This window comes from Acipenser ruthenus, chromosome 11 (assembly GCF_902713425.1).
Source record: "Acipenser ruthenus chromosome 11, fAciRut3.2 maternal haplotype, whole genome shotgun sequence".
Lineage (NCBI taxonomy): Eukaryota > Metazoa > Chordata > Actinopteri > Acipenseriformes > Acipenseridae > Acipenser > Acipenser ruthenus.
In genome coordinates this window covers 10,781,494-10,797,388 of record NC_081199.1, presented here as the reverse complement: position 1 = coordinate 10,797,388, position 15,895 = coordinate 10,781,494, and the positions used below count along the sequence as shown (strand labels likewise).

At 42.6% G+C, this 15,895-nt stretch overlaps 1 protein-coding gene and 1 pseudogene across 5 annotated transcripts in view; one reads left to right on the top strand and one right to left on the bottom strand.

Annotated features, from left to right (window-relative positions):
- LOC117426902 (myotubularin-related protein 3-like) overlaps window positions 1–4,371 on the top strand; it is a 47,411-nt gene extending 43,040 nt beyond the window's left edge. For all 5 annotated transcript variants that reach the window (XM_059033340.1, XM_059033341.1, XM_059033337.1 and 2 more), the window contains one exon: window positions 253–4,371. In XM_059033340.1, the coding sequence (XP_058889323.1) occupies window positions 253–424 (172 nt within the window). In that variant the 3' untranslated portion in view covers window positions 425–4,371. The remainder of the gene's footprint in view (window positions 1–252) is intronic.
- Window positions 4,372–5,650: 1,279 nt separating this feature from the next.
- LOC117426903 (acyl-CoA dehydrogenase family member 11-like) lies at window positions 5,651–14,407 on the bottom strand (annotated as a pseudogene).
- Between the last annotated feature and the right edge of the window lie 1,488 nt (window positions 14,408–15,895).

The window sequence follows — 15,895 nt, the reverse complement described above, 5'->3', positions numbered from 1 at the left end:
TTTTAAAATGAAAATACTTATTTGCTGTGTTTCTATAAAAACTGCACATTTCAGATCTATGCAGGAAATCGATTGCAAAATGACATTTTTATTAGCTAAAATTACAGTAAGTATAAATGGATTTCCTCTCAGTTTTAACAGAGATTTGTAGAGAGCCATAAAAAGGCTTCCTGGCAGAAATAAGAGCACACACTTAGATTTAAAAAAATCAATTTCCATATTTGAAACTAAATCATTCCTCTTTTGGAACAGGAACTGTGGAAACGTGTTTTGCTCCACTTGCTGCGACCAGAAGATCCCAGTCCCCAGTCAGCAGTTGTTTGAGCCCAGCCGTGTGTGCATGACTTGCTATGGCAGCCTGCAACCCCACAGCACCACCCTGGAGCTGGAACTGGAGAAGCCCATCGCTGCCAGCTCCAACTAGAGACTGCACCCAGCCTTGGGGACCGGAGGCTGGGGTGAAGAAGGGAGCTTTTCCCCATGCCCCCCACAAACACGCACATTGCTGCCGGACAGAGTCGCCTTGGAAAGAAAATATGAAAATAAGATTATATATTTTACAAAAACAAATGGCCATGTATGGGGGAAAAAAAAAAAGACTAAGCACTTTGGATATTTGGTGCAAAACGATGAGTGATCTGTGCACAAACTGCTGGAGATATTATTGGGGTGGGGATTATGTTTTGGGAAATGCCAAGCTGGTGTAAAGCAGGCTAGAAAGACCCCTTCGGTCACTGCAGAGGCAGGAGGTTGCTTAATTTATGCTACTTTTCACACTGAACTTGGAAGCACCCTCTGATCACATTAGAAGTATTTTTAAGAAACCTGTTGAGTGCAGTGCTTTACCCATTGAGTTGAAAATGGACTGGATTTTATATGTGTTGTGTGACTATATACCCTGATCTCGCAAAAGCTGTTGGAATTGTTCAAATTGAATACAGTACCTAGTCATTTGAGGGAAAATAGTGTTTCATCTTTTGTGTAAAAACAAAAAAACATGAGGCTGCAGCAGAAATGGAAAACACTTGACTGAAGATTGGCTGCCATTAGAATCATTTGGGGACATTACATATATAAACTACAGGAGTGAAAATACACCCCTGTCAGGCCCTTCTGAAGTGGAACTGGCATACACCCATTGTCCAGGGCTGCGCAGTTTTGATCTGGTCACAGTTGCAAGTTTGGTTTTGAAAAAGTGTTACCTGAACCCTGCTTGAACCAGGTTTGAACATAATCCGTTTAGGAGCAGTTCTCCCACCTGTAACAAATACTGAACATCATTAAAGCTATTAAAAGTTAAAAAAATAAAGTAATAATAAATTATAAAATATCCTACACCTCTATACAGTATGTAAATATAAATATATTGTACAAGGCAGTAGATGGAGCTTGATGTCCGGATATACATTTCCAAATTGTACAGATTGACGTACACACACGTGTATGATGAATGTCCCTTTACAAAGCTCTATGCATGTTCAATCTGAATCTGCACTCTGAATGGATAGTGCCCTCACACCTGCAATGGAGAGCATGAATCAGGAGGCAGTGTTCACTAAACCCAGACACAGCGTTATTCAAAATATAACTTGATACAAGTCATTTACTTTAAAGAAATGTACTTTATTTTACAGTACCCTGTTTGTGGTCAAAGCAGTACCTTCCTCATTGAAAGTAGAACTGAGCCCAGAGACAGACACCTCCCCAAAAAACTCCAGTCCCATCTCTACCAGCAGGGAGGTACTGGGGTCAGGGACAAGTAACAGAACAGAATGGTCTACACATGTACATGCATATAGCATTTAACATATCCAAACATATCCATATACAAGCACCTTAAATGCCATCCCAAGTTTGTAAGAACCCTTGGCAGTGTGGAGCAGAGTTGGATTGGCAGCAGACCTACCCAGCTGGGTTTGCAATAGTAGCAGTAATACAATTAATTAACAGTAAATACAACTTTATTAGGATGAGACAGGATCTGTTTCATAATTGGGGGAATCGTCGGTGCAGGAGTCAGATTTGTGTAATCATTCCCATCATATGGTTAAAAGATTACAGCTTCATATGTTTTTAAATAACTTGAAATCCAGTAAGATAATCAGGAAGGGTGAGAGCCATGGTGAAAGAAAGATGAATTATTTTCATTATCACGTAGCAATTTTCTCTTTTGAGTTTTGTTATTTGAGCTTTTGGCAATTTTTTTGACCATTTTTGGTCAACTATACCATCCTCTCCCCGTGAGCTACTGCAACACTAGCAGTAAATTGAATACTTCTCGCTCATTCCTGTTCAGGCTTTGACTCCCTGTGTTGTGGCTTTGACTCCTCGTGGCTGTTTTCTCAAGCTTCTCCTGTTTCAGTGCTGGTTAGAATGGGCTCTGGGCTGAATGGGCTCTGGACTGGTGCAGATGATGGTGCTTGATGCAGATAGATGGAGATAGTGTAGCAGGTGTGCATTAGCAGGACATGAAAGTAGTGTAAAGTATGGGTTGTGTTAGTCACAACAGTGGGATGGAAGTATTGTTTTGTTTATGACACCTTTTAACAGTGCAGCCCAGTCTTTTGAATGCCAGAAGATGGGTGTGCAAATGCTTAATTTTTTTTATTTATTTATTTTTTTAACGCTGTATTCTGAGATGTAGTTGCTCCTTTGGTTTTCTGAGTAGAAGTGCCCCTACAGCTACAGTCTACTGCAAGAAGGGTGTTTGTAGAGCATGGCAAGCAAGCCTTGTAATTTGATTTCTAATGGATTTTCACTTTTTTTATTTCTCTCTTAAATAATATTCCTGCATGCAAGCACTACATAAGCGCATTTACCTATTTTGATTACACAGAAACACCTGGCGGAGTTCTGTGTTTAATGAAGAGTAAATCACAAGCCCCTCTGTTTCACAGTAGAACTGTTATTAATAAAGCAGATGTGGTGCCAGATTGCCAAAAGGGGAAGATTTTTCAGAATTGTTTGAATTCACAAAGAAACAGCACTGGGACTTGGATCTGGAATAAGACAGTGGCAGCTATAGTGTGGGTGGCGGTTTTTTAGTGCAGCATTTTCTCAGGGGGTGGATGTGGTTTTTTGGAGTGTCGGTAATAAGAGCAGCCGATCATTAAAATGAAGCCCAGTCTCATTAACGAATCATTACCAGTCACTGAAAAGAGAAACAGGAGGGGCACTCAAGTCAAGCTTCTTCAGGGAGATAGTGACCTCTATGTTTTGGGGACTACATCCAGATTCATGTACAATAATTGAACAATCGTTAATTAAAGGGATTACTACTGGTAACCTAAACTGATTGAAATCAGATGCATGTTTTAAAATTGGTTTTGTGGACAGGAGTGCAGGATCATTGCACAAAATCCCTGTAGTGACAGATAAGAGAGACACAACAAAGTTAACCGTTGTGGTTCTAACTGTGTAAAGAAATCTCAAAAAAAAAAAAATATATATATATATATATATATATATATATATAAAAAAATCTACTTAGAACTATGTTTCCTTTTTATCCCACCAAAGAAATATCAGTTGCTATTGTTTGAGACAGGTATTTGAGAGACTTCACACCACTGTATCCAGCTGCTCCAGTCCCCTTCCCTCAACTCTCAGTTTTGAGGAACAGGGTTTAAGGAATCATGATGGGAAGGGGGGGGGGCAAAATAGTGGAGAAAAGAATGGCATGATTTCAGTTCCATTACATTAAATCCAGTGGGCCTGCATAGTAGTGTTCAAAATAACTCACATTTTAGGATAAACTACTTTGCTTAAATTAAGTATCTCTAAAAAAAAAAAAAGTTATGGTTGCAAGTACAGGTGTGCGTGGCCCAGGGAACCCCTAGTATTTCGGAAAGAAGTCCTTTTGTCACAATGGGGTGGTGCTGAATGGAGGCTGACTTAGGTGTCACAAGTTTGCACCTTTTTTTATTTCTCTTTATGGAGTTTTAATGTACAGAGCGTTTTTGTTTTTCAGCGAGGAAGTCCCAAAGGTTTAAAAAAGGCTAGGGTTTGGGGTCGAAGCTTCTCCTGAGAGAGAGAGAGAGAGAGACAGACAGGTGCCAATTGGTAATAATACGGGTTCCTGGGAATGTGATTCTACCTGTGCATATTCTTCCACAGCAAACTTGTCAAGGTTTTTTTTAATTTTTATTCTTGTTTTTCATTTAAAGCACTTTTTAAGTTTTCTTTCTCTCTCTTTGTAAAGAGGAATTTGTAGCTGTACATAGCTCTTTTCCTGCAACAACAGAAATGCTCCTTGCTCAGTATAAATATTGTTTTTGTTCAATTTTCTTTGAAGAGCATTACGTTGTAGAGATTCAAACAATCTAAATAAATACATGTTTAGCATCTGCGTGTTGCATTTGCTAATCTGAATGAGTTGTCTCTTGACTTTTCTTTTCATGTGGTACTATGGTGGTAGAGGTTACCCAGGCTTAGGGGCACAGCTTCTCTTGCATTGGGGTAGCCTAAAAAACAGGTGACAAGTTCTCCTGGAACTCCAGAATTGGTGAGCAGCTAAAGATGTAATTGTTCTTAACGTGAATAAGTGCAGGTTAGGCAGCTTCAGTGCTGGAATGCTAACCAAGGCTTTGAAACCCATTTTCTTACATTTTATGAGAGATCACTCTTTAATAATACATTTTGTTAACTGAAAACTGGATTCATGATTATAATGCAGTTAGCTGTTTGTTTTCCTCTCTGAAAGTCAACCACTTTAAAACACAGCATTCATAACATGTTTTTAACACTTCTTGCAAACCGAAGTTTATCCCTTATTAGCACTAGCAATGTCGTTGCTACCTCCCACTCCTTTTCCTCTGTTCATCGCTTGTTTCTTTGCTTGTATTTCATAATTCAGTTTGATATATACAGCTATTTACAAGACAACATAGAAAAAGGTTACTGCTGCTTCCTGGTACCTAATCACTTCCTGTGTCGAAGTTCAAACTCATTCCAATGGTCTGGCTGCTACCAGACCACGTGACCTACAGCAAAGAAACCAGGCTGCAGTATTTCATCAACAGTGTTGTACTTGAAATATTTCCATATCGTGAAATAAACATTAATAACGTGTCATGAACCAAAATAGACCCAGTAATAAAGCTAAAAAGGAAAGGAATTGATGTTAATGCCTTCCTTTGGAAGTACAGTATATACATATGCTAAATGTTTGCAACATGACTAAATGCTATAATCATCTTTCTCATACAAAGTTTCTGCAAAAAGGATTGTGAAGCAGATTGAGTCATACCCAGAATGGTTCTACAGAACTGGGTTCTCTGGAGGCTGGAGAATTCTAGATGCCTTCCCTGCTTAAAAAAGACCCTCACATAGACACGCTCCTGTTGCTATTAACAGGATGAATTAAAAGGTAGCTAATACGCATTTGTTATATTATATTTAATCCGGGGGAAAAATGGGTCACATAACTCATTCTGACCGAAAGATCTTGTATATTTAATCGTGAATATGATGGGGTCAAGAAATAAATGTGTTCTTTTTATTCAGCAATGATAACTGTTCCTAAAACACCTCTGTTTGCCATCCCATTCCTCTACCAACTACACTAGTCACAAATACACTTGGCAAGATTAATAACAGCATAAACTCACACTGAAATAGCCCGACACCAGATCACACAGTCACCCTGCAATGATATTTACTTATTTATGTTTATTTTGCATTTAGTTGAGGCATCAAGTTTACATGATGATGATGATGATTCTTCAAAAAAAAAAAAAAAAAAAATCATCAAGACAGTAAGAAGAAAAATGACAAAACCACATGCTGGATTCGGTGTGATCCATAAAAGCAGACCCAGGTTACTACTGCAGGGTAGGAAAAATGAATATAATTATACCCAAACCTGTCAATTTAACAATTTACAATGCAGTGCCTCTGTAGATAAAAAAAAAAAGGATATTATGTCATATAGAACATGTGCACCTTTACAGAAACCCTACACAATCTACAACTATGTCACCCGTTTCACAAGCCTTGGCTAAATAAGGCTGTATGAAATACATACAGGATATAGAGAAAACTAAACTGAGGATTCCAGTAGGTTCAGTAGGAGGGGGGCCTCCGCACAAACAAAAAACAATCAGCCTGCGCTAGACCTGTGTCATTATTTTAGTGTGTGTTTGTTTTAGCTGCTACTTTACCCTGCCCAGTAAACAGATTCTTCATTTTTCTTTGTATAGAGTTCCTGAGCTCCTGTTTAGCACTGTATCTGTATCACAGCAGTACTCTGTGAACTCCACTCTCATTGTAGCCTGTCTGGAGGCAGTGAAGGGGTGGGTGTGCTGGGTGTATTACAGTCTTCCTCTGACGGCAGGGCTCCCCTCATACACCAAGGCAGTATCCATGGCGGAGGAGTCACGGCTATAGCAACCCGTTTTCTCTTTGGTAACAACTGGGCACAGATCCTGCTCACACCACCTGCAGGGAGGTAACACAACATCATGAGCACAATGCACAGTACAGTGTGTATATATAAACAACACTGTGCAAGGAGCAGCAGGATAAGCACGATGCATATCATTTGGAATATATTGTATCATGCTGTGGATGACCATGTATATTACATTATAATTGCTGTTTGAACATGTTCTCAAACAATACGTGCACAACAAGACTATGATTCCATCTTTGTCTACAAACACCACTGGTTGACATTTTTGAACCAGTAATACTAAACACAAACATTTTCTGTAATTCTGTATTGCTTTTCTCTCTTGTTTATTGTGTTTGAATGCATGATAATCTTTAAAGCAGGACATTCCGATGGAGACATACTGTACCTTAGGGCAGCACAGAGGTCAGACTGTGAGGCTCCTTCCCAGGCAGCATGGTCCACTAACAGAGTGCCTAGACAGAGAGAGAGAGAAAGAGCGACACAGTGAGCCTGCCTGGCACTAACAAACCTTCATCCTCCTGTACTGTACACTACCCTCCTGCTCTGTGTGGAATGTTCCCTGTACAGTGAGTATAAGAGCCTCCCTCTGCTCTGGGTGGAATGTTCCCTGCACAGTGAGTATAAGAGCCTCCCTCTGCTCTGGGTGGAATGTTCCCTGCACAGTGAGTATAACAGCCACACTCTGCAGGACAATGACTTCAGCCATAACATTGAGATTTCATACCCATGTAGATCCGGGCCAGGCTGTAAGCAAAATCTCGGGCTGAGAGCTGCATGAAGTCTGGGCCCCTCTCTGAGGAGACCTGTGCAAACTGGCCCAGCCTGTGGAGGGAGCTCTCCACTGCCTTCATCGCTGGGGTCAGAGCTGGCCTCACTGACGCAGCTTCTAATTTCCGCTGGAAAAGAGCAGAACATAAGCTAGACACACCTGCAATAACAGTCAACGTTGGGCAGTCAGGGCAGCCCTGATTCAACATGACAAGTGTGCAACGAAGTCTGTGCTCAGAGTTGTCATCTGTGTGACTGCTTCTGGTAAAACATCAGTAATTAATGCAAAAACCAGCTGATCAGCCATCAGGTCTGTCAGATCTTCATACAGCAAGATGCAACCTTTGTATATATTAGAGTCAGAGACCGCCCACTTGGACAGAAGTGCTACATAAGTGTTTCATTTTTCTGTCCAACCCCTGAATATCAATTTCATTTACAGGCACCTGGGAGACATCTTGGAACTTCACTAAACAACCCAGCTTCAGAGTCCTCTGAAGGCTCTGCGATACAAGATTGTGAGATAGTTCAATGGAAGTGTTTCAAATACTCCCTGTGCTAACAAGCCTCCACCCGTCTATCGTGATGGTCGCTCACCTTGACGTCTGTGAAGAAGGCCTCCAGCACCCGGCCCCGGCTCTTTGCCAGCGAGCGCAGGACATCCAGGGACAGGATGTTGGTCGTGCCCTCCCAAATACTCAGGACCTACGGAGGAAGGGAGGAAAGGACATCAAGTATAACAGAACAAAAAAAATGCGTTTTCCTTTCACAAAACTTCAGTATGCAGGGGCATGGTTGGGATCAGTGCTAAAATTGAAACTGCCCTTTATAATGCAAAAGTCTGTCTTTCCCTACTATCACAATTGACCCTGAGCTTTTCTGTTGTAGCGAGCACAATAAATGGAGTAACTCTGATATAAAAGGTCCTCTGTTAAGTTGTAGTGTATGCACTCTTCTCTTTTATTTCAAGTTGTTTCTCCAGGTGTTCCTACCTGTGCATCCCTCAGCAGCACTGGCAGGCCGGTGTCCTCCATGTAGCCCTGACCCCCGAAACACTCCAGCCCCTCCGAAATCACCGCCACCGCCTGAGGAGAGATCGCCCTGTGAGAGACAGCATCACCACTGTACCACGCCCCGCCCTTCCCATGCATCACAGCATGTCACACTGCTGAGGAGAGACAGCACCCTGTGAGAGAGAGCATCACCACTGTACTACGCCCTGCCCTCCCCGTGCATCACAGCATGTTACACTGCCGAGGAGACAGCACCCTGTGAGAGAGCGCATCACCACTGTACCACGCCCTGCCCTGCCCATGCATCACAGCATGTCACACTGCCGAGGAGAGACAGCGCCCTGTGAGAGAGAGCATCACCACTGTACCACGCCCTGCCCTCCCCGTGCATCACACTGCCCCCCTCCAAACATATACACACACACTGCAAGACATTATGCCACTCCACTTTGTGCACATGCACTCACCCTGCACTCACCACAACAAGCACTCACACAGGAATTCTTTCAGGTAGATCAGAATGAACAATGAGCCACATCACAGGTGCGTTGTCTCAATTTTAAAGTCACTCTGCTTGCTGTGTGTAATGTGTCCCTCCCTGCTACTGGTACCTGTTTGCCGGTGTACAGCTTGGCGACCGGTGTGAGCAGTCGGAGCATGTGCAGCTCCAGCTCGGATGCACAGCCTGTCTCCTCCCTCCCCAGCAGACGAGACAGCTCCATCAGCAGCAGGAAGGCAGCGCGCGTCTCCACCTCACACACACACACACACACACAGAGACACAATCAACACAGCTACAGCAACTAGGGGTCAAATCTCAGATGTCACTATATTTTAAAGGAACTTTCCTAGTAAAGAGAACAAAATGTCATTAGTTGTTGTTATTATTATTTATTTCTTAACAGACGCCCTTATCCAGGGCGACTTACATTAGTGGTGATAAACTAGATTTAGACACCTAGTTAATACACCTATTTAATATTTAACATGGGTACCAAAAGGTCAGTGTCATTCAGGCCGGTGAACGTCAAGAGTTACACACCTCTTGGCAGCTTCACGTTAGTCGTTGCATAACGTTAATAAAAACAAAAAAGCTTACATTGAAAGCAGCAGCGCAAAACGTATTTTGAACATCAACTTGGAGTGTGCAGCTGTAGTCAATTTATTTTTCCTCTATGGATCCGTAATACAATTTATTACATATTCTATTGTTTATAACAACAATACATTTCCAGTTCATCTGCTAATATACAGTCACTACATATTAAAGTATTTTATAAGTTTCACAAATGTCTTGTTAATAGATACATAAACTGTGCTATAAACTACCCACATCAGTATTAATAGACCCTTTAATTAAATATTGAGTCATTCTATCTATATTTACTAGTAGCATTCCAGTGTGTGTGCTGTGGGATATCACCACTGCCTCTAACTCAGCTTCACAACACACGAGGCGTGGCTTATCCCACACCACACCCCATCAGGCTTCATTGCCTCGGAGTGACATGCTTACGTCGTGACTGCTCTCTCGACACCTACCTTCTCATGCACCCGACTGCAGAGATGACGTTGTGGATCCGGGTAATCGTCAGCATGTTGGCGATAGAAGCCACTCCTCTTCCCTCCTCAGATATCTAATGCGAGGGTGAGGCAAAGAGAAATCAACATCCCTCAGAAAGTGGCCACTTTCTACGTTTTAATGTGCAATGGTGGCTCTTACCCGCTGGGCTCGCACCCCGTCCAGCAGCAGCTCCGCAGTGGGGACCTGCCTGGTGCCCAGTTTGTCCTTCAGCCGCTGCACCTCGATGTTGTTCAGATTGCCCTGCTCATCTCTGACCTCCACGTAGAACAGAGACAGCCCTTTACTGCCCTGAGAACACAAACACACATGCAAACTGTAGCATTGCAGTCATTTATTCAATAATTTTAATATTCAATTAACCAAAAAAGCCCCCTTGTGGTGTAACTTCAACTACTTAATCAAGATATAATGGACTGTGAGGGAAATGGCTTATTTTACAGCAGCAACATCACAGGCATGGTCAATGACATGGTCAGCAACACATTAAGCATGCAGGATTTATAATTGCAAATATGAAGCCACCAGCTCAAATGCTTTCTGAAATATGAGGCTTTGGCACTGTGACAGCGGCAGCAATTTGTTGTCTTACTTTAAAAAATAAAAGCAGTGCTACCTGTATGTACTGCTGTATAACCATAAGCACAACATGAACGACTTCATTTTCACTGTTCGCACACCACAATATCACAACAATAAGATGTGTTCACGTTATTGTATGCATTACACGTACACTTTTTGTGTTACAAAACAGAGGCAGCCAAAGACAGTACAGTGTAGTGTAACGACTCAGGGGTTATCTTGCTGGCATCTGTTTTGTGTTTGGGTTTGTTGCCGTTTAAAGCCAGCTCTTCACCTGCAGGGTTTCCCCGTGCTTGTCCACCACCCTGGCGAGGGTCAGTGTCATGTCCGAGTCGGTGGCGGAGGTGAACCACTTGAAGCCGTAGAGCCGGTAGGTCCCGTCTGGCTGGGGCTTCGCCACCGTCTCCGTCCCACTGGCTGCAAGGAAAACCTCTCACAGTTATTAAGTGTCTATACTGTATATCCTCCATGTCTCTTTCCACCTTGGAAACTTTCATTTGGTTCTTCCCCTTCTTCATAGCTTGGTTCTAACATATCAATGGATAAATAATTCCATTATTTTATAACTATTCCAGATGTCTACCAGCCTCTGGATGACAAAGACCAGCCCTGCAGGTGTCTGCTCTGAGCTCGCTGGGCGCCTGGCCAGCAGGGTTCGCTGTGGTGCGATGAGGAGAAACAGCCCCCGACGGTTTTGCTTCCCTAACCCATGGGAGCACCAGAGCCAATGCGACGCTCCCTTCAGAATCCCAAGTGAAGACCAGTGACTCTGCGCTGTATGACTCACCTTGCACACCATACGACAGTGCTTTTATCAGGTGAGCCACTCGGGGCACATGAGCATACAGTGGATGTAGGTCATGGTAATGTACTGTATTTACAGCAGTGGAGGGAAGGATGTTACAAACATAACTGTCATAAAATAATTCACTAGAATAAGCTTTATTAAGGAGTTGAAAGAATAGTGAAGAGCCATGACTTCTCATAAAGCGCGTTGTAAAACAGCACATCTTATACTATGCAGTAACTGTCACGAGAGAACTATTGAAATATCAGTGCCTTTCATGAATACATAACACCATATAATTTTACTGCTTCTCCTAATGTGATGAAAGGTCTCGTCATAACTATATTATAAAAATTATAGGTTGCAACAGTTTGGAACCTATATAAAAATAAGTGTGGTGCATTTGGATTCGTTGGGAAGTTGTAATCTAGTGAGATATTGCATCAAATGAAATATTAATATAATGAATTGCTGAAGTGGTCTCCGCTTGTAACCGTCCTCCTCTCCTGAGTTTTAAAGTGATCCCCACCGACATCAGAGCCGCCCTTGCGTTCGGTCATCCACTGGCCCGAGGTCCAGAAACGCTTGGGGTCACGAGAGGTCAGCTGTCGGAATGGCTTTTCCAGCAGGCCAGAGACACCAATCGACTGAAAGAGAACCAGCCTGTATTAAGAACAGATAGAGAACAGTTCCTGTGTGTCCTGTGGTGATTTACACACCATCACTCACCTCAATGATCTTGGCGGCCCCATCAGTCATGGCTAGAGGACAGGAGAAGAGCCCAGCGGAGGGGCAGTACAGGTACAGCTTGGACACCTGGTAAACACGGCTGCAGGAAACACAGGACAGGTAACTGAGGTTAACACAGAGAGGAGGACAACAGAGCTCAGGACAGAAGGGAAGCACTTTTTACAAAGAGTAATGAATGCATGGAAGAGTTTACCAGATGAAGAAGTAGCATCTAAAGGATCATTATAAAAATAATTTGATTCTGCACTATGAAACTGGGTTCCCTTAGGTAGAATGCTCGAGTCTTGATGAGCCAAACGATCTCTTATTGTTCCCAATATGCTGATGATAACTGCAGCTGTTGTAGAACAAATATTCTTTGCAGAGCAATTAAACTTGGCAGGTTGTGGCTCCAAAAAAAGAGCAATACGCTATTAATCTAGAACTATCATCAGAGACATGAAGTGGCACTTACTAATAGAGTATTTGTATTCGAAGTGTAATTACCAAGGCTTCAAGGTTTAATCTGATCAAACATTATAGTTACAAAAACAACTAACCTGGGATAAAGATGTGATAGCTACTAAAGGGGCCAAGTTATACAAAACTGGGGCTAACACCCCATTTCTGTTACAACAGGACCTATTAGCAACAGGAATAAAAAGGGGTGGAAAATGTTTTCTAAGGCTGTGTTTGTACATGTAACATGTTTAGATCACGTTTTTCTTTCTCTTTTGTTACCTCCACTGCCCGTACGGCCTCTCGTAGCCTGCGGCGACCAGCCCCTCCTCTGCGGAGATCTCCTTCATGCGGCCCCAAGCAGGGCAGGTGATGATGCGGTCCACGCGCCGCCCCCAGGGATCATAGTGCTGCAGCCGGGGGGGAGTCTCCTCACACTGCCGCCCCAGTGCCTGGATCTCACTGCACAGCCTCTCAGAGAAGCGCTCGAGATCCGAACACACCTCCCCCAGCACCTGAGCCACACATACACACAGTACAGTCACATCACACCTTCGAACACACCTCCCCCAGCACCAGAGCACACACACACACACACACACACACACACAGCAACATCACACCTTCGAACACACCTCCCCCTGCACTTGAGCGCACACACACACACACACACACACACAGCAACATCACACCTTTGAACACACCTCCCCCTGCACCTGAGCACACACACACACACACATACAGCAACATCACACCTTTGAACACACCTCCCCCTGCACCTGAGCGCACACACACACACACACACACACATACAGCAACATCACACCTTTGAACACACCTCCCCTAGTGCCTGAGCCACACACACACACACATACAGCTACATCACACCTTCACACTTCTACTGCGCGCCAGGAGGAACTGCAACAGAACAGAACCATGCTGTCCCAACCGCATCAACAACTCCCTCTAAATTACACCTTCAAAACTACAACATTGTGTTCTGGGTTTATATTAAAATATGTAATGATTAATCAGTAGCCAATGCTTTGGAAACACTTGTTTTCCTTCCATTAGCATAAGAACATTTTAACAAGCCCCTTCTTTTTTGTTGTTGATGATCTTTGAGTGTTTTATACTCTGGTGAAGCCACAATGTTACAAACTAGAAGTACTCTCCCAACCATGTCCGGTGGAAACAAGACTGAACTGAAGAGTGTTGTGGCAAGATAAATGGGCTTTATCCAAGTCCAAATCTGGAAGGTAACAAAATCAACAGAAACAGTAAAGGAGAATGCTGTTATCCTTATTGAAGGTAGAACATGCTTTCAAAGCTTTGGCTATTACCACGTCACCATAATCAATAACCTGCATGTGGGCATATACAACTATGAGCAGCAGCAGGCTGTTTAAATCATTAAAATCAAACCCTATTAACAACAATAGCACACCTTGAGTTCCACTAGCATGTGTACCATATGCTGTATATGTTTTCTGTTGTTGGTCCCATGCTGGTAATCCCTTTTGAAAGTTTACCACTGTAAATTTGCAGTGTAATTGTAATTCAGTTTTTCCCATTCTTAAACCATGCAGTTAACCACGGTTTGCCATGTTCTTTTAATATATGCTTTACAATATCTTTCTGGGCTTCACAATGCTTAACCATGCTTTATTACCCTTTGTTATGCTTTTACTATGGGAAAAGTTTCTAAGGGATGTTCTGTGGGAAAGCCAGGCTGCACTACAGCCTCACCTCAGGGGGGAGATGTCTCCTCAAATAGCCCTGGAGCAGGGCATCTTCCAAGAGCTGGTTCCCCAGCAGCGGTTGGTCCTGGAAGAAAGTTCCAATGAGGGACCTGGAGAATGGGGAGCTGGGGTCCTCTGCTCCTGCTGCTCCCGTCTCCCTCATCTCCACCGTTCCCTGCGGGGCACAGAGAGCTGAGTGCCTAGTGGACAGTCCCCTCACCCTCTCCCAGCCTCCAACGCAGGGGCCTCGAGACAGCCTGGCCATCCTGACTGCAATCAGCAGACTCTGGACCATGTTTACACTCGAGTTAACTGCAGAAAAAAAACACAACCTCTATATATTATTGTAGGGGTAGAACGACTACTAATTAGAGTCAAATAGTTTAATTGGATCTACAAGTCGCCACTTATTAATAATACATATGACTACATCATGTATTTGACCGTGTCTGGTCCTCTATTTGTGAACGTACTTAATGTTCTAAAAATCTCATTTATATGTTAATGCATTGCAACCGTATCCGCATCTTCCATCTGAAACCGCATGTCACGATTGCTTTGCAATCATGTGACCTTCGATTAGTCGGCTACCAGTTTCTGAGGTCAATTGTCACTTTTCTAATTGGGGCTACCCCTCATTATCAGTCGTGCAAATACTCAATAAGAAAAACAGCACTGCACTACATTAATGCTACAATAACGAAGTTTTTTAAAACACAACATCTGCACAATTCACACTTGTTTTGCTGTTAATTTGTTTTTTCAAGTACAACTCATTTTCATTTCCACTGTGCAATATGTTCCTGAGTCCTACACTTTTTTCAACTAATTTGACAGTACTTTGATCTCTTTATACGGTGTATTTATATGTATGTATTCAATTAGGGTGGGAAACTAATCTAGCATTTGATGGCACTGCAGCCCCTGGAAAAGAGAGGAAGGATACAGCACGATGCTGAAGATGGCTTCTTCTTTGCATTCCAGCTTCTTATTCGTATACAACAAATATAATACAAATTGAATAAGTAACTGGGGTATTTCAGGAGTTAAATCTCTTTGTGCCACTTATTTCAAAATTCCCACCAAGCGGGAACCCCGCTATGTCACCCATATGTATTATCCCGGCCCAAAACTGATTTTGATATGAAAACAGCAGGCAAACCTGACACAGATAGCGCATTCCAGCTTCTTATTCGCATAGAAATGTAACACAAATTGAATAAGGAGCTGGGTTATTTCAGGAGTTATATCGCTTTGGGTCACTTATTTCAAAGTTGATTCTCAGAGGTGGAACCCCTCTACGACCCCCATGTGTATTTATCCCTACCCAAAACGGGTTTTGATAGGAAAACAGCAGGCAAACGTGGCAGAGATAGCAAGCTGGCATGTTATCCAAAAACACAAACTAGACTAGACAAACTATCCAAAAAGAATCAACTTTGAAATAAGTGGCCCAAAGCGATTTAACCCCTGAAATACTGCAGCTACTTATTCAATTTGTGTCACATTTGCTATGCGAATAAGAAGCCAACTTCACCATCGTGGATACAGCTAAATGTAGGAAAATGTATTTTAAAATGTGTTTACAATAACAAATATAGTGCCTTATTTACAACATGCATAAAATTACTTTTTGATTTTTTTTTCTTCACAAAATGCACAAGGCGACTCTAGTTTGTGACAGCCTGTCAGATACTTTGAATCACACCAACCTGTGCGAACCTTAATTGAATAAACAAATACGTTGAAACTAATGTAAAAGGTGCAAAACAACGCTAACGTTAAACTTGTTTACATGAACAAGTGCTGTTGTGTTGT